Consider the following 19,374-nt stretch of genomic DNA (forward strand, 5'->3'; position numbering starts at 1 on the left):
GGGGCTATGTGTTAGGGAGCATAGATATCAGAATCAAATGCATTAGTTCTATATCTAGGATTGCTTGATAACATTGGCATATTCATACATGATGACATTGATGTGGCTGGATTGTTGATGACATTGATACATTTGTAAATGATGACATTAATGTAGTTGTATTGATGATATATGATGTATTTGTGCATGATGACATTGATGTAGTTGTATTGACGATATAGGATGCAATCACATAGATGATATACAATGTATTTAGAGGCCAAATTTTATACATGTAAATGATTTTTTTGTGAAAAAGATGTATGATTATGCTTGTTCAGATGGTCACCTCTATGTGTAATGATGAATATGATTATGTTAGACATAATATAGTTATAGTGATAGATAATATAATTGTTGGAACCGATGGTTCATGCCCACGACGTACAAAATGAGAATTAGGCTCCATTGCAACTTTTCATTGAATGCCTCTAACGATTTTTGCGTCAACAAAAAATTGTTGCCCTAGAAAAACCACTCTGAATCTTGAAAATCTGAGACAAATTATTGTAGAGGAGCCTCAAGTGACCCTGTAGGTTCAAATAGATCATTCACAAGTGCCATAGATTATGAGAAATAACATGTCAAAGTTTGACAATTTTTTGCACTTATAACACTTAAGGGACAATGTTGCTAGGGTATGTCACTGAGCATTTAGGCAAGTTGGGAGGCAAAATAGGAGTATGCCTAGGGTAAAAATTCTTAACCAAACATGTTGGCACCGATGGTTTGTGCCCACGACAAATAGAATGAGAATTAGATTCCCTTGCAACTTTTCATTGAATGCCTTTGACAATTTTTGCATCAATAAAAAAATCGTTGCCCTAGGAAAACTGTTTCAAATCTTGAAATTTTGAGATAGGTTATTGTAGAGGGGCCCCACATGACCTTGTAGGTTTAGATGAATCATTCACAAGTGACACAAATTATGATAAATATCTTGTCAAAGTTTAACATTTTTTTGTGCTTAGGGCACTTAAGGGATACTGCTGCTCGGGCATGGCATTGAGCGTTTGGGTGAGTTGGGAGGCAAAATAGGAGTATTCCTAGGGTAAAACCACCTAACTGGACATGTTGACACAAACAATTTGTGCCCATGACAAACAAAATGATAATTAGGCTATGTTGCAACTTTTCATTGAATGCCTTTGATGATTTTTGAGTTAACAGAAAAATCATTGCCCTAGGAAAACCGCTTCGAATTCAAAAATTTGAGACAAGTTATTATAGAGGGGTCTCACATGAGCCTGTAGGTTTAGACAAATCATTCAGAAGTGCCACAAATTTTGAGAAACAACCTGCCAAAGTTTGACAATATTTTGCACTTGGGGCACTTAAGGGACAACGCTGCTAGGGTATGGCACTAAGCATTTGGGCGAGTTGGGAGGAAAAAAAGGAGTATGCCTAGGGTAAAATTGCCTAACTAGATGTGTTGGCAGCGTCGGTTCATGCCCATGATGAAAAAATGAGAATTAAGCTCCGTTGCAACTTTTCATTGAATGCCTTTGACGATTTTTACGTCAATAGAAAAAATGTTGTCCTAAGAAAACCGCTCTGAATCTTGAAAATATGAGATAGGTTATTGTAGAGGGCCCTCATGTGACCATATAGGTTTATAAGGATCATTCGCAAGTTCCAAATTTTTTGAGAAATATCCAGTCAAAGTTTGATAATTTTTTGCACTTAGGGCACTTAAGTGACAACACTGCTAGGGTATGGCACTGAGCGTTAGGCTGAGTTGGGATACAAAATAGGAGTATCCCTAGGGTAAAACCGCCTAACCAAATGTGTTGGCACTACTGGTTCACACCCACGATGACTTTTGAATTTTTGCAATTACTAAGCATAATTAACCATACTTATTACATCCACATAAACAATGAATTTTTTTGGCTCAAATATGTCAAAGTGCATAGGAGGTAGAACATGAAATCAAATTATCTAATTTTGTTTACTTGTCATTTATCATTACTAATAATCCATGTTATAATTAATAACAATACCAATATGGTCATTAAATTTGGTGAAGTTTCCCAAGGCAACTAAATTTAACACTTTAGATTTAGATGGAACAAATTATATCGAATCTCAAGATTATATAATATAACTATGGTATTGTTCATTATTTAACCATTGTTCATTATTAAATTTAAGATTAAAGTTTCAAAGATTGAAGACATGCACATGAGGAACAAATTATATCGAATCTCAACTTCTATATATCAAATTGTCGAATAATTACAAGTGTATGCCCATATACAAAAATGGCATAAATGCCAACTCAAACAAGATGTATGCCCACATACAAGTGTATTTCCATATACAAAATATACATGCCGAATAGTCAATATATGAATCCCAAAATGTCTCTATCACATCCTAATCTACCGATGGGTCATCAAAGTCAATCCTCTTCAAAGCACTCTTTGGCTTTGAAGGATCCTGCACAAGAAATATTCAAACCACAATTGAGATTAGTTTATAATAAATACATTCAAAAAATTAGTTCATCAAACTCAATATACATTGAACTATAATTGAACTCTAAAATTGAATTCTTGATTACCTCAAGTTTACGTCTTCTCCTACGAAGGTCAGGAGCCCTAGAATATGCCTATGGCAAAGAAGGGATGTTACTGATATTTTTGTAGACAACCTATATATATTCACAAACATAAAATTGATACAAGTTAGCATATAATTGTCGTTGATAGGAACATATTTACTAAACACAAAATAAAATAAACACATACTTGAGGCATCTCTTCTGCTACTTCTTCAAGTATTGTGGAAGCAGTCAACAAGGATGTGAAACCAACAATTCCCTGTACATAAAAATGACAAGTATGTGAAACTATCAATCTATGTAGACATGTATAATCATTATAAGTTCTTTAAACTCTTAATTCAATCAAATTTGTGTTCAATTTCCTTTCCCTTGACTATCATTGCACTTCCAGAGTTTGGATAGCATTGCACCTCACTCGCACTAGGTGTGTCCTACAAGAGTAAAATAAGATAAACATACATAAGTTAATATATATAGTTTAATTAATGACAATTTTAAATTAAAAGCATGCATACAATAAAAAATGTAAATGACTAAGTGCAAAAATATGTATCGTGCAACTGTGAAGGCCAAATGAATTGGTCGAGAGGGTGGTTTATTGGACTTGTGACATCTCCTCCTTAGACATCAACTGTTAAATAGATCATGTATATAAATATCAATACTTAATACTATCTTTTATAAATGTTCATTTAAAATCAAATGCAGTATGAAATTGCAACTTAAGTCTTACCACTATATTTTCATTGTACGATGAAGGTACCTCCTTGTTTCTAGCATGTGAGAACTCCCCATAGTGTGCTCTAGTTCTTGTCCTCTCATTTGGTACACCAACCAATATCATGGACATCATACTCAAATGTGTCAATGGGATGATCAATAGGTTGTCCAAGAGGACCTAAGCATATGTGATTGCACATAGTGTAAGTATGTGACACACAAATATGTGGATGCAAGGAGGATGTGTTAGTGCTATCCAATCCACCGCCAACATCAAGGTCATGTGGCTAAGCTAGTACTGTGGTCTGAGAAACCAGAAGGCCACTCAAAGAGTGAATATCCGACATAGTCCATGATGTTGTATCTGCAATAATATATAGAGGCTATATTGGAGGTGGGCAAGAAATGTGAGGAGGGGGAACATATGGGCCTTGTACTACTTGAACTACCTCAAGTATATCTTAGGTCATGCCTCCCCCCACACCCTAGAAATGTCTGGTGTCAAAGTAGTTGACATGCTTGTCTAACATAAATTCAACATATAATTTCTTAATGAAATAAAATGGCACATCAAAATTGTTGTTGGATGGTCTATCAAAAACCATCCACCAACGATCCTAGAAGTTAACTCGCATAACATCATTTTGACATAATTTTGGTTTTTTAACATCAATGGGTTGTCCAGTGCAAGGATTAATAAATAGGGAGACTATTTCGACTTTTGATATTTTGAGGTTCTTCACCTTGTCATAGGACAAGGTCCATCCACATATCATTTCCTCATGGTATCTTGTGACAAAAGAAAGACATTGTGCTAAGAGGTGATGATTTATACATTAGAGATTATTGACTTTAATGCGGCTAACATCGGGGATAAATGAGGGATTGTACTATAGACATCAACAATGCCCCTGAACTATTCCTAATTTTGACCAATTAATTCATGAATTGAGGGGGGTTTGGTAGTGGAGTGTTTGGCAGTTGTGGCGATTGTGGTGGTTGTGGATTTTCATTGTTCTCAGCCATATTACTTGATTGAAGTCAAAATTTAAATTTAATTAATGGATTTTAAACAATAGAGTGTGTTTCAAATAAAAAACCTAATTTATAACTAAAAAATCATAAAACAAATGAAAAATGCAAATGAATGATAAAAAAGAAGTAATTCGAAAAAAAATCATACGATGAAAATTTGTTAAAGCAATCAGATATTGAATTAATTCGGATATCAAATCGCTCAAAACTCCAAACCTATGGGTAAAAATGACCCACGATGGGCATAGTCTGGGTATATAAAATACCCTCAAGTATTGGACATCCGATACCTTTTTTAGGTTTTCCATTACATATAGATAATATATAATTAAAATACACACACACACACATAACATAATTTTAATATAAATATATAATATATATTATTAATATATAATAATAAATATGTATATCAATATAACATAATATTAATATATAATATATATTTTTCACGTTTTTGGGCAAATGGAAAAGACGTTTTTTTCATATTGCCACTTTTTGGCCCCTCATGATCCTATACATACCCTAATTTTAATATGCTTTATTTTTTAAATATTGCAAGTAGGTTTTATAAATTTGAGAAGAGGCTGATTTGAAATTTTTTAAAAATTAAATCATATTAAAATATTTTACAAAATATTTTTTTCACTAGAGAAGAGAAAAATGACGTCGAATGAAAAATGAAAAGTATCAAATTCAGCTATGTTGGACTTTAAAATGTTATTAAGAGGAAAATATACATCAAAATTTAATTATTTATTTTTCTTTCTGTATTGAATATGTACGTCATCTATTTGGCAAATTAAAATCAAGAAAAAAACCTGATTTTCAACACACACACACACACACACAAATATATATATATATATATATATATAGAGAGAGAGAGAGAGAGAGAGAGAGAGAAGAGAGAGAGAGAGAGAGAGAGAGAGAGAGAGAGAGAGAGAGAGATGTTGAAAATCAGGGGATCTAGACGACGTCACAAAAACAAATTATATATATATATATATATATATATATATATATATATATATATATATATATATATATATATATATATATATATATATATATATATATATATATATATATATATCCCATTCTCTATTTTCCATACCCGCCCTCTCTGTCTCTATCTCTCTCTCGTGTTATCCCTCTCTTCCTATCATCTCTCATCTTTAAATTATTGGTACATAATAATTGATCAAAAGTTAGCGCACATGTGCACACACACACACACACACACAACTCTTTGTCTACCTCTACATCTTTGTATTTCTTTTCACACACATGTTTCTCTTCTCTCTTCTCCATTTCTCTATTCCTTTCCCTTCTTTAACAATTTGCATCTCTCTTTCTCTATGTATGTATGCATGCATGCATGGAAAGAGACATTTAATATTGTAGGAAGGGGCAAAAGCAATGATGTGAGTGCATTAAGCTAAACTCTTATATTTTACCTTAAATCTGACAGCTATTTTCATTCCAAAATATTTAATATAATATTATATATAATATATGAAATACCAATAAAATCTTTATTAAAATTTTTGCATTGTCTTTCTTTACCATAAACATAAATATAAATAAATTTTTTTATAAAATGTTTACATAAAATTTTTATTACTAAGACAAGAAAGCAATGAAAAGAATATAAAGATGTGTACAAATGAGTAAAATTATTTAGAGTTTTCATGAGTAAAATGGTAGCAAAGTCAAATTAGATCTTTTTTATTTAATTTTAATAATTTTAATAAACATTTTATTGGTATTTCATATATTATATTAAATATTTTGAGTTAAAATTGTGTGTGCTTATTTGATCCTCTTCTTGATGACAAATCGAAACGTCTATCAAATAAGCACACATAGTTTTAATCCAAAAGAATAGATCAAATAAGCGCACACAGTTTTAATCCAAAAGATTTAAATTTTGTATTCTAATTCATGAACTTTAGAAAATTGATCCCATCTAACACATAATTAAACAAGACGCATTGCCTCAAGTTCCTGTCTACAAGTGTTAGATATAGTAGTTATTGTTCGGTAGAGAAGTTAATGATTGTAATTAGATTAGTGGAAACAGAGCTTTCATGTATAGTAGTTATTGTTCGGTAGAGAAGTTAATGATTGTAATTAGATTAGTGGAAACAGAGCTTTCATGTACATCGTTAGTCATCTAGCTAATTGCTCTTTATTTCTAACTCCCTTTTTTTTTGGTGATGTGTAGGAAGACAAATGTTTGTAGCAATAAGGAACTTAGCACCGAATTTTCGCTCATCTTATTTTCAGTCAATTTAATGCTTTTTCTTACAAGTGTGTTTGAATAGGTTAGAATTGTGTTCAAGCAATCACATTAGAATTATAAAACATGGACTGTCAAAATTATTTGTAGCATCTTGCACCCCATCTTTGATTCAAAATAATGATTAAAATAAATTAAATATAATTAATAAAAAAATTGTTATTATTTGGAGTTATTATATATAGATTTTAAATATTTGTATCTAATTATTTTTTATGTCATAATAATGTATTGTATATTATACAAATAATAGATACAAGAAAAAAATTGAATAAAATATTTAAAAACAATCAAAATATTAAATATGATTAGTTGTTAGATAGACAATAAATAAAGTAAGTAAGTATTTTTTAAATTATAGTGTCTAATATGTTTTCGAAAATTGTATATTTAAATGAATAAATATAAATGACATCATGAATGAAATCAATTACAATTAGCAACATGGTCTATGCAAAAATCTCATAGATCTAATCACAAATGTCATCCAAGAAAACAACATAATGTTAAAGTCAACATGTACATTTAGTATGTTGTATATAATATTATATATGTCATTATGATCTCGCAAAATTTATAAAAAAATAAACAATAATTTGATTTTTACATTGAATGAATAGATCAATATCTTGGGCCAAAGTCAGAGTTTTAACTTTCAACTCTAGCCGCCTTCACACTTTCCTAGTCTTCACCAAACATAATATCTCTTACATGACATTACCAAAAATATTTCATTCCAACACGCCAATTGATGTTATCAGGAACCTGTACATGACGTGCCACTTTGGATGAATTGGATCTCAGCTTTTTATAATAACAAGTGCCTATTTAGATCCATACTGATACTGCTGCTTACAAAACATCTCTACAGCAAATTTCCACAATCTCAAACCCATTATCTGGCTTAGATATTAGTAAAACAACAATGGCTTCAGAGGCTGTAAATGTGAATGATTTCAGTGAGTTAGCAAGGCAAGTGCTTCCTAAGAAGATATATGAGTTTTTTGCGGGAGGTGCAGACGACGAATGGACACTCAAACAAAACATCGATGCTTTCCACAGAATCAGGTTGGTTTTTCTTGAAAAAAAACGTAAAAAGAAGAGAATTTGATATCTTAATTGATGTGAAATGCAGTGATAATTTACAGCAATATTGATAAATTCTTGTAAAATCTATTCATTTTAAAGGCGAATGTATTCTTGTAGTGTTTAGATTTGGTTATAAGTATAATGACCTGTGTTTGAATGGCTTTGGGTGTTGGGCGTTGTTCTTCAGCATTGGTTCTTGTCTAAGTCATACTTTTGTTCCTAACACTGGTTCATCTTTTAGTCATTTGTGAGTTTGTTTTTTCAATCTGATATAAGAGCATGAGTGTATATTGATAAATTTTTCAAAAAGAGTTAGGGATTGAAAGGTATCCATCCAGTCAAAATTATTTGGGGCATGATGACGTTATCCTTTATAATACATCTCTAAGGGTTTGAATCTTGGTAGTTGATCTAATCAAGGAACATAACATCACTCTTACCAGTTATACTCTACGAGTCTGATTTTTAATGGAAGATTTTATATCATCTATAAGTTTGTTTTGCTATCTGATGTAAAACCACAAGCCTATGCTAACACCCCTTTGACAAAGAGTGAAAGACGGAGGGATATCCACCTAGCAAAAATTGTTTAGGGAACAATCTTGGCCTCATCCCTTAGATAATAGTTCCAAGGGTTTGAATCTTGATAGATAGCATAATCAAGGAACATATCATCACCATTGTCAATTGTACTCCACAACTTCATTTTTTTAAATGAAAAATTTTATATCATATACAAATTCATTTTGCTATCTGATATTAGAATGCAAGCCTATGCTGATGCCCCTTCAATTATAAAAAAAAAATATATATACAACCTGTTAATTTTTAAAAAACACAAACCTGATCTTGGTTCATGCTATCAATAGCCATAATAATTAGACTAAACAACAATGCTTCAAATACTTCGTTCTTTGTGACCACAGAGGAAGCTAATTAAGGTGTTTTACATGCAAATTGATTTAACAGGCTTCGTCCAAGAGTTTTGATCGATGTAAGTAACGTAGATATGTCAACCAGCATATTGGGATTCAAGATCTCTTCACCGATCATGCTTGCTCCCTCGTCTTATCATGGATTGGCCAATCCTGAAGGTAAATTTCCCAGAATCAATTTTTTATTTATTTTTCGCTTAAGTTATCTTATTAGACTTGGTCCAAAGAATTTAATCGTGTCTGGTTTTTAACAGGGGAGCTAGCAACAACAAGGGCTGCAGCAGAGGCTAATACAATCATGGTAAAATCAATATACTGGTTTATAACTCATTCGTTTTTTGTTGATTTTACATTTGATGGCTCAGGGGGAGCTAGCAACAGAAAGGGGAGGTCTTTTCTCCAGCCGCTAAACCCCCTCGTTGGGGTGGGGAGGCTCTCCCTCCCTTGAGTGGGGTTTTTGGTCTTTTGATTGGATTTCTTGTCTGTTTGACTGTGTTTGTTTGTCACCGCTTTTGGGCTGTTTTTCTTTTTGCCAACATCATCTCTCTTGATGTTGCTTGTTTTCTTTTAATAATTTTTGACTATGTTAAAGATCAATGCCTTACTTAAAGCTACTTTACTAATAAAAAACAAATCAAAACTTAGAATATAATATTTAAACTCAAATCCCATAATATAAATCATTAAAATGAATATATTTCCTAAATCACCTAGAATGCTTACTTTACCCAGTCTTTGCAGATTGTTTCATTTTCCTCCAGTTACAATGTTGAGGAGATTGCAGCCACTGGTGATGCTGTTCGTTTTCTTCAAGTCTATGTATGTGAACTGTAAACCCTTGTGGGGTTTACTAGCTATCTTTGAATTTTAAAAGATTTGCACTTCGTATTTAAGGCTAGTAAAGAAGAAATTAAGACCAGAACCGGAATTTATACTATGCCATTTTTGTTTTTCTTGTTGAAACAGATATATAAGGACAGAAGTATCTCAGCTGGAATAATACGACGTGCAGAGCGTGTGGGATACAAAGCAATTGTTTTAACAGTTGATGCCCCGAAGCTTGGACGCAGAGAGGCAGACTTAAGGAATGAGTAAGAATTTCATGATAACCTTATTTTCGTATGGACAGAATGATAACATGGATTTTTTAGTTCTCCACAGGGAGGTTCCAATAGATATCTGTGAGAAAATCATTACGTTTTTCATTTACCAAAGCTCAATTTCAGGAAAAAAAAAAGTCTGTCTTAAAATTACTCATCTTTATTGAATTGGTTTCTAATAAGTGTGCAAACCTTTCTATGTGTTAGATAATTACAAAAGGATATTGAGACCACACACATAATAAATTGGAGGCTTTTAAAATTCTAATATTGATTATTATTTATCAAAATCTACTTGGTAGATATGGACAAATCTTCTTTGTGGCAATGAAATGGTTCTCATGTGGCTTGGAAAAACATACTATTAGGTTAACTTATCTTTTCTTTTTATAAGTGTATTATGTTGCTATTTAATCCTCTACATAAACAATCCTTTTCGGTCATGTTTCAATCAATCTTTTTTATCAAGAATGACAAGCTATCACACCCAAACTAGAAAAAACACAGTTTTCTCAACACATCACCATTGAATCATAAACCCAATTTTGCACATACACAACATATGAAACCTAGAGACAAATATAATTTACACTAGACCAATATTAGGGAAAGGGTTTCCAAATAATTCTTTCAACCTTCTATGCTTTTCATGCTTCCTAGAAAACCAAGTATATTAGAGAGGGCTAGAAACTTGTTATTAACATTTTTGACATTCTCTTTCTTTTGAAATCCATAAGTAGTAGGTCTTCAAAGCTCAAGATCCTTCTTTTGAGAAAGAAGATGCCCTTCAACAATGCATCAGTGTGGTTTTTTGTTGGGTATTTTATTTAGAGTGGGTTGTGTTTGACCAATTTCTCACATAAGTGGATCTATGTGAGACAATTTTCACTATAGGAAATTAATCATATGTAGGCAGTGATGGCGTCTCCTACAAGATCTAAATTGCTTTGTGTGATGCTATTTTTCTAGACCATGTTTAGGTCTATTTTGAAGCATATAATTATTGGTCTGTTAGCAATTATATCAATAAAGGAAAGATTAAATTCATGCCAAATCCCATAAATATAGAAGAAATATAATTGGTGGCCAATCATGTTGTCGAATATTTCTTGCAAAATCATTGCCAAAGTCCTTTCTCTTCATTTGTGTCATTTTCATTCTATTATCTTCCACGATGAGAAAACATGATTTATCAAGAGCAAATACATACTAGATATTACTATAGCTATTTAGAAAGGTATATTTAATACCAAGTTATTTTCATAAAAATGATTTTCCTAAATATTATGATTACATTAAAAAACCATTTAATTGTGCCCTTCTCTAGAGCTAGGGTTTGATCCCAAGTTTCTTTGTTCTATTGAAATGCTGCTTACAAATGCCTCAATTTTCTTAAAATTAATGTTAGGAACTCCTCCTCTTGGAATTTTCAAGTATATCCAACAGGTTTATTTTCTTGTTGTTTGTTTTTATGTATTGGATTTATAATTCTTTGGCTACTTTCTATTGTTGCTACATAGATGTGTGTCAAAGGTGTTTCCCTTACCACTATTGACCAATAGATTCTCAATGTCCACTTTACAAATGACTCTTTTCTTACTCACATGGAAGGAAAGGATAATGTCAAAGGTGCTTTAAAATATCTTGACACTTTATATTTTTCTTTGGGATATAGCATACAAAGGTAGAAAACCTAATTATATCATCAATCTTTTTCAACCAAACTTCCTTGGCTTAATGTCTTTCGTAGGAAATGGGTTGATCATGTTGAGATTTTCAAGCACATTGGAATATCCTTGGCTCATTATTCTTCTCCTTTTTACAATATGTTCTTGTTCATGAAATTGGAGATAAGTTACATAATTGTATAGTCAAACCCTCTATCTCCCTAGAAATTTTTAGATTGTTCCAAGGTGCTTGCAACAACTAATTATTACTCTTCCCATTAGACTCCATCTAAGGCTTCCTTAAAAAACTCAAAAAGTTGAAAATAAAATTTTGATGAGATTCTTCTATGTATGAAAATAAATTTTATAAAGTTACATAATAATTTTATTGTCTTTCTTACGACTTTGGGTGTCTTCATTTTATTAATGCCTAACATCCAAGTTTTTCCTTGTGTTCGAAATGGATTACTAAGTTTTTCAATGGAATGAGGCATATGAAATCTTGTTATGAAACAATATTTCTTCTAGGTTTCCTCACTATATAAAATCATGGAAAGGGATATAATTTCACTCCATTATCATTATGAAGACTCCTATGAAAATATTAGGCACCTTTTTTACGAAAATCATGTGGAAAGATTGGGATGGTAGTAAACCCTAGTTCTATTGGAATGTGAATGACTTTAGAATTGGGTTTTCTATCAACCAATTCTCTCTTTGGTAGTCTTCTATGACCAATTTATAAGATCAACCTTTAGCCAAAGTCTCTTGGATTCATGTTCTCGAATTTTCATCAATGAATTTAATTCATTTCATTACTCTTTTTGAGATCCACTATAAATTGGTTTTTGTAGCTTGAAGTGAATGTGAAATAGAAAATTTCCAACTAATATTTTTAATATTTTTAGATCATTATTAAATTTTTTCCTCTATAAATGCTTCATAAGGTTATGATTAGCTACACCTAACTACAATGGAAAGACTAGAAATGGTATCCAAATACTCCTTTCCACAATCATAATTCTTGTAAATTCTCTTCATGGCTTCCTCCAAATCTGCCATTGGTTCAAAAGGTCAATAATAAATGTAATATACAATCCATAAATACGACACAACAAAAATAAATCCATTGGTTAGTCATTTTCAAGCTTTCTCATTTGCTTCCAGTGCATTGTTAAATGAGATCTCTCCATTGGTTCTCATATAATCCATTTGGGTGTCTCTAACCCCCATTATATTTATTTTTATAGATATTTGAAAACACTCAAGCACCTCTTTTGTTTTTTTCCCATGGGCTCAAGTTGATTGGACTTGGATACATGATTTATTTACCTCCTTTCAACCTAGGCTTTTTTCTTGTCACATAATTCTTTTGAGTTCATTGGCCATGAATGTTGACTAAGTTCACCCAAATTTGACATGCTTTTAGAGAAGATTTTGTTTAATACTTAAAACGATAAAATCATAACATTTTTTTTAGGAGCTACTATTAAGTCATATTCCCCCTTATATACTAGGTGAGTGTACAAAGATGGGGAACCAAAAGGAGGTCTCAATTGGCCACTTTTTTTTTTCTAACAAAAATAAAGAAATTCTGACCTTGGATGAGAAATTGAAGATAATTATGCTCAAAATTTTAAGATGTGACAACAACAAGAGTTATGGTGCTCTGAATATATTTTCTAAAGTGATATATATTTTCTAAGTTGTAGAGATTAAGGGGTTCAAATAAGGGGGCCACACAAAGTGGTCTTGTTTTTATCAAAAAAATATAGCATAGCGTATGGTGTGGTCCTCCTAAAATGTTAACTTTTTTTAGTAGTTCAAAAATCACTTTAGCGATAAATTAGCGAACACTATGTAGTTTATGCCTAATTTTTCTTCTAATTTTTAATGAATATATGATTTTGTACTATTTTTCATAGTGGACACATCTTGAAAATTAGAAAATTGAGAATGCTCCCCCCTAATTTTTTTGAAAAGTAATCGAAAATGTTTTTTTTAACATGTTGAATGGAGTCTAGTTTCTAAAATTATATTTTATTCCAAAATTTGATGAATGAATAAAAAACTATTCCAAAATTATCACAAATTGGTTTTTGAAATAAAATGGATACACTAACAAAAGAAATTAAAGATGATCAAACCTTAACATACTCAAAATGTGAAAAAAATTATATGGTTAGGTAGCTAAGCGAGAGCTTAATTTTATTGTGGTATTTTTTAACTTTGCATTGAAACACATGCAAACGTGATGGACATTGCACTCAAAATTGTGTGAGATTTCTTACAATTTCAATACACATGTCTTTGGGTATTGAAATAGTCATCTAACCATTTGGGTTGGATGCCTAGGACAAATCCAACCCAAAGGGTTGGAAATTATCAATGCAGGTATTACACCTCATAATAGATCCTTCATTCTTCTCATAAAACTATGGTGTATTACTCAAATGAGAGAAATCCAAAGTCAACCAAAGGATCTTACCATTATCTAGACAACCTAAGGCATCCCTATCATGTGATTGAGAAGTGACAAACAAGACATAAGTTTCTTAAGACCATCCACAACTTAAATATTTAAGAGAGACATGTGAACCATAAGAGAAATTTCTATTATGATCAATGTGATTGCAACCACATATGTTCCCTTGAGAGGAAATGAGACCTTGGTAGAAGGAGAAGGTGTTATGTAGACAAAAATACACAAAGTGTTGAACCAATTCTTAAGAATAGTCTACAAATGAGATTTTTCATTTCAAAACCTTGGCATATTGCATCTAAATTTGTACAAAATTATTTAAAAAAAGAAGATTTAGTGGGAATCACTCCACTTTTTGGTCCCATCTGATGCAGAGGGGTATGGGATTGCTCCTAAATGGGCTTGGTTTCCTTCTTGTCTCAAAGGGTTTCTTGTTGGCACCATCCCATGGTCCAAGTCTCAACCTTCCAAAGGTTCAAGGTGACTTCCCTACACCCTCCAAGGGTTCCTCCTAATCAGGACAACTCACTTTCACAAGGAGACTCTCACTCCCTTGACTTCAACCCTTCAACCAAGACCACTAGCAACCTCAATCCCCCTACCAACAAGTACATCAACTCAATCAAAGAATTTCACACTTGCAGACATTAGGACATGTTTAGAATGACATTTAAGATGTTTGGAATCATCTGCACCACATTTAGAAGTTATCCAATATCAAATGCATCTTTAAGCCTAGACAATGCACTTAGGCATTTAGGGTCCTAAAACTGATTTTTCTTCAATAACCTCAAAGGGCTCCACATGATATAGGGGTTTAATTATTGTTTTGAACACCTTGTTGGTATTTCTCTCAGACTACAAATTTTGGTATGTGGGTGATGAGCATAAGTATCCTAACCCTATGACCCCCCTACAAAGGATGCACTAGCTAGTCTGCAACAAATAACAAGAAAACTCTTCACCAGTCAATCTGCCCAAGGAAATTATCAGATGGAGAGGGTCTGCACATGTGAGAAGAACATGTCCATGCCAAGAAACTTCAGGTTTCAATCCGCTGGTGAAGGTTTTTACCCTAATCTATGACTGCACAGGCTTGCCACATCCACCATGTCAAGCCTAGGGCTTCAATCCCAAGATGTCAAACACAATCTCCTGCCTTAAAAATTGAAAGAATCCTTTATAATACATTCCACTCCATCATTCCAAGAGGTTTCAATCCATTCCCACGTTGGAATGTGGAGTTTTGGGCCAAAAAGCATCAAATCCCTGGTTTTTGAAGGTTTAACAGGGCAGCGAGAAAGAAAATTCGATATCTCAGCAACCACAGAACTTCAAGACCTCATTCCAAGTGCAGATGAAAGGTAATTCATTATAATTCCTTCCCCAATGACTGCCCCAAGTCTAAAAATCCGTACAGGTCTGTACAACACGAAATAGCAGCAAATTTCCCAGAAAAAAACACTGTAACAGCAGTTTGAAAGCAAGAAATCTTGTTTTTTCTTCATTCCAACCAAATGACTTCGTCCTTTAGGCTCTTATCATTCCTAAGGACTGTTACAACCACCCTCAACCACCCAAATAGCGGTTGAGGAACCATTTTTCAAATGAATGTTCATGTTTTTACATTGACAACCTTATAATAAGGTCCTTAAGTGACCAAAAACTTAAAATCTAGCCTTCACCTAGAAAAATAACCACACTCACACCTATTTTGACCCTCTCACACCAAAAATGTATGCATGATACCCTCATAAGGCTAAAAAACCAAGGTGACAACACTTGGTAGCCTAAGGGCTTATTACAAACAAAAGGACCCAAATATAGGTCTTGAAATACAAAGGAAAAGAAAACCATTATAAGACCTTCAAAAGGTCATGGAGCCATGTTCCTTATAGAAAATGACATAAAAACTCATGGGGTGCCCCTGCACCACCATCTAAGACATAATGCAAGCATGTTATAACGTGTTCATGTTGCAGGCTCATGCTATGACTTTGTAATGGTCAAGCCTAGGCTTGGTCACTACAAGGCCATCACATGAGAAAATTATAACGTGCTTGCATTTTGAAGAATACAAAATGTTTCTAACTTTCCATTTCTGTCTACATCTCAGACGAATTCCCTTGATCATAATATATACATGAAATATACCATAAATATAAGTCATGTTTCAATATGTCTTTTTCCTTTCTAATACTTTAAGTTATATTTCATGTATATGTTTGTATGATGTTTGAGAATAGTTTCAAATTTCTAAGAGTTATAATGAAGATTCTAGATTTTAGAAGATTTAATAATTTTTTAGAGAATCAAATTTTAGTAATCAGGTCAAATTTTAGCAATCGACGAGCTCCTCTCTCTCTCTCTCTCTCTTGAGATCTATACCTATCTCTCTCCCTATCACTCTTCTTTTATCCTCTCTTTCTACCTCTCCCTATCTCACCCTCTCCTCTCTCCCCCAAGATATATACCTATCTTTCTACCTCTCTCTCACCCTTCACCCTCTACTCACTCTATATATATATACCCCCCCTCTCTCTCCTTCTTACCTCTATACTTATCTCTCCCCCCCTTCCCATTCTCTATCTCTCCTTCCCTCTATACTTATCTCTATTTTACCATCCTCCGTCTCTCTCTCTCTCTCTCTCTACCTACCTAACTACCTCTCCTTAACTCCCTCCCTCCTTCCTCTATTTATCTATATACCTTTACCTACCTCTTCTATTTCTTTATATTACTTTACCTCCCTTCTCCTTCCCTCCCTCTTCCATATTTAGTTGTTTCTTCTTTGTTTCATCTCTTTTCTGTCTACTTATCTCTATCTCCCCTCTACCTCTCTCTCTCTAGATACCTCTCCCTCCCTCCCTCTCCCTTCTTCCCTCCCTATCCCTCCTTCCCTCTCCATTTCTCTCTATCTCAATTATCTCTTCTCTCTATCTCACAACTTTCCTTCCCTTTCTATTTATCTCTATCTCTATCTTCCTTCATACCTTTGTTTTCCTCCTCTTCTTCCCCCCTTTGCCACTTCTACCTATATCACCTCTCTCTCCTCTCTCCCATCTCTCCCTCTCTCCCTCTCCCCCTACCTATTTCTTGACTTCTCTATCTTATATTATTCTCTATTTATTTCTATCTTCTATTTCTCTCTCTATCTACATATCATAACGTACTATAATTTATATGATATATCTAAAAAATTTATAGGATGTTTTCCAAATTTCAAGGGACACTTCTAGAAGATTTGTAGAGACTTTAAGAAAATTCATATAAAATATCTTAATCTTTTGAGAAATTCCCTTTTGAATCTTTGAGATGAGAAAGTGTCAATGTATGTGTACTCTATCGAATATGGAACTTTAAGTACTATTTATTATTTTTACAATTGTTATTTGGGTTTGAAGTAAAAAGACAAGATATTTGTGTTTTATTCTTATCATTTTCATAAAATTATGATATCATAATACAATATTTACATTAGAAGTACAAGTTTTGTGATTTATTTGGTTTAAATAACTTCTTGAAAATAAAATTTATAGATTTTTATATGTTCTTCTAATCTTTTTCATAACATAATGATACCATGTTGCTTTTTTAATGGTAGATATACTATATGTAAGAACTTTCTAATGTGGAAGCTAATAAATTCCTTTTTATTTGAAAATACCTAAACTCCTTTAGATTTGATTCTATTTAAAGATAGTTTATATTTGACATTTTATCTTCTTTTAATAGAAGGATAATTTATTTTAAATATTATTAGAAAAACTAAAAATCATTAGTAAGATTTATTAATATCCTAGAAAATATCTCAAGCTATCAAATTAACATGTGTTAAAGATAAGAAACAAAATTGATTCATACATAGCTAAGTCTTTTCCAAAATCTATATAATACTTTTGAATTGAGCTTCTAATAGATGGTGTAATCTTATGGCAGACTTGTTACACCTGTTCCAGGGAACCTTAAAGGATTGATATCAGAAACGGTGAGTGATCAAAGACTAATTAAATTTATGATCAATATTTCCTTCTTAATATGAATAATATGCTAAAGGACATCTTATTTTCTATATATACCTTTTTCAATGTCGGATTACTCAGATTTTTAGAATAGCAACAATCCTAATAATTGTTATTACTTCTTAAGGAATTATTTAAAAGGATAAGTTCAAATTGAAAAAATATATTATATAATCCATAAGTAGAAATCATATGATTTTTATATAATGATTAAATTAGCCTAATAGTTGGTAGAAAGAATACACAAATTTCTTGGGAAAATGGTACTACAAGTTTAATGCTTTCTTATTGAGGGTATGAAAAAGTTATTTTGTAACTACAACATCGTATGAATGTAGATCTAAGATAGTACCAGTGTTAAAGTTATTAATATGAGAGTTGATATCCTCTATTACCTTGAATTTGGTAACTCTACTCCAAATCTTCAGCAAAAGATGTCTCTTGTAACTTTTTTTATGAGAGGATCATTAAGGTTTTCAAGATGGATGTTATATCTACTAAAAAAAAGTAGTGCCACGCTACATCGCTTGATGAGTTATAAACCTATTGATTATGAAACACATATTCCTTTGATCCTATCTTTTGTTCATTTGCTTGAGCCTAATTTATCCTTCATTCAATACCTTTGGATTTTCAATCTTCTTCTTCTTTTTTTTTTTTTTATCAATGTCTATACTTTAATCTCTATATAGAGGTTTAAAAATGACCATCACTATTATAAAGCTATCATGATAAGTGTGAAAGATACCAAGCCATAATAAAAAAATAGAATTTCCATAACTTCCATAGAGGTTATGTAATTGGAAAGGGTGATTTTGATATTAAAATCTAAGAAAATGGTCATAGAACTTTACATAAAAAAAAATTCCATCAAGATAGTAGAGATATTTAAAGTATCAAAATAGCTAGAAAGAATTGGATGGCTTAAGTTGAGATGAGTGCTAGAATAAGAAAAAATAGACGCAACACACAAACACCACAAAAATATATAAAATTAAAAGAAGTTAAATCTTATGACTAGCAACTATGGAATCCTAGTCCATAGTCATAGCATTCAATGTATCTTTGCAATTAGTGGTGCCCAAAGTCATTTGATACTCATTTTTCATATTTTTCTTTGAAGCTTCAATTTTTTCTTCATTCTTTTTCATGTTGATCTTCATTTGAAGGTGATGATGCCTAAGATAGTTCTCTTCATTATATTATTAATTATCTTCATCAAATTATTTACAACCTTCTCAACCTTAACTAACCTATTTCGGTATAACTTCATAGTTTCGTACATATCATATCCCATTTCTCACTATAATTATCACACTCTTTGTCCATTTCCTAAATATTTTTAATAATTTTTACTGACATAAAGATCCTCAAGGGTAACAAAAATTTTACCTAATTTTTCATTATCATG

At 32.1% G+C, this 19,374-nt stretch overlaps 1 protein-coding gene across 1 annotated transcript in view; it reads left to right on the top strand.

Moving 5' to 3' along the window:
• The first annotated feature begins 7,373 nt into the window (after window positions 1-7,373).
• Window positions 7,374-19,374, top strand: part of LOC131074963 (peroxisomal (S)-2-hydroxyacid oxidase GLO4-like) — a 41,831-nt gene continuing 29,830 nt past the window's right edge. The window contains exons 1-6 of the mRNA XM_059216528.1: window positions 7,374-7,736; window positions 8,727-8,851; window positions 8,947-8,993; window positions 9,434-9,511; window positions 9,659-9,783; window positions 17,881-17,929. Coding sequence (XP_059072511.1) covers window positions 7,594-7,736; window positions 8,727-8,851; window positions 8,947-8,993; window positions 9,434-9,511; window positions 9,659-9,783; window positions 17,881-17,929 — 567 coding nt within the window. The 5' untranslated portion in view covers window positions 7,374-7,593. The remainder of the gene's footprint in view (window positions 7,737-8,726; window positions 8,852-8,946; window positions 8,994-9,433; window positions 9,512-9,658; window positions 9,784-17,880; window positions 17,930-19,374) is intronic.

Source organism: Cryptomeria japonica, chromosome 2 (assembly GCF_030272615.1).
Source record: "Cryptomeria japonica chromosome 2, Sugi_1.0, whole genome shotgun sequence".
Lineage (NCBI taxonomy): Eukaryota > Viridiplantae > Streptophyta > Pinopsida > Cupressales > Cupressaceae > Cryptomeria > Cryptomeria japonica.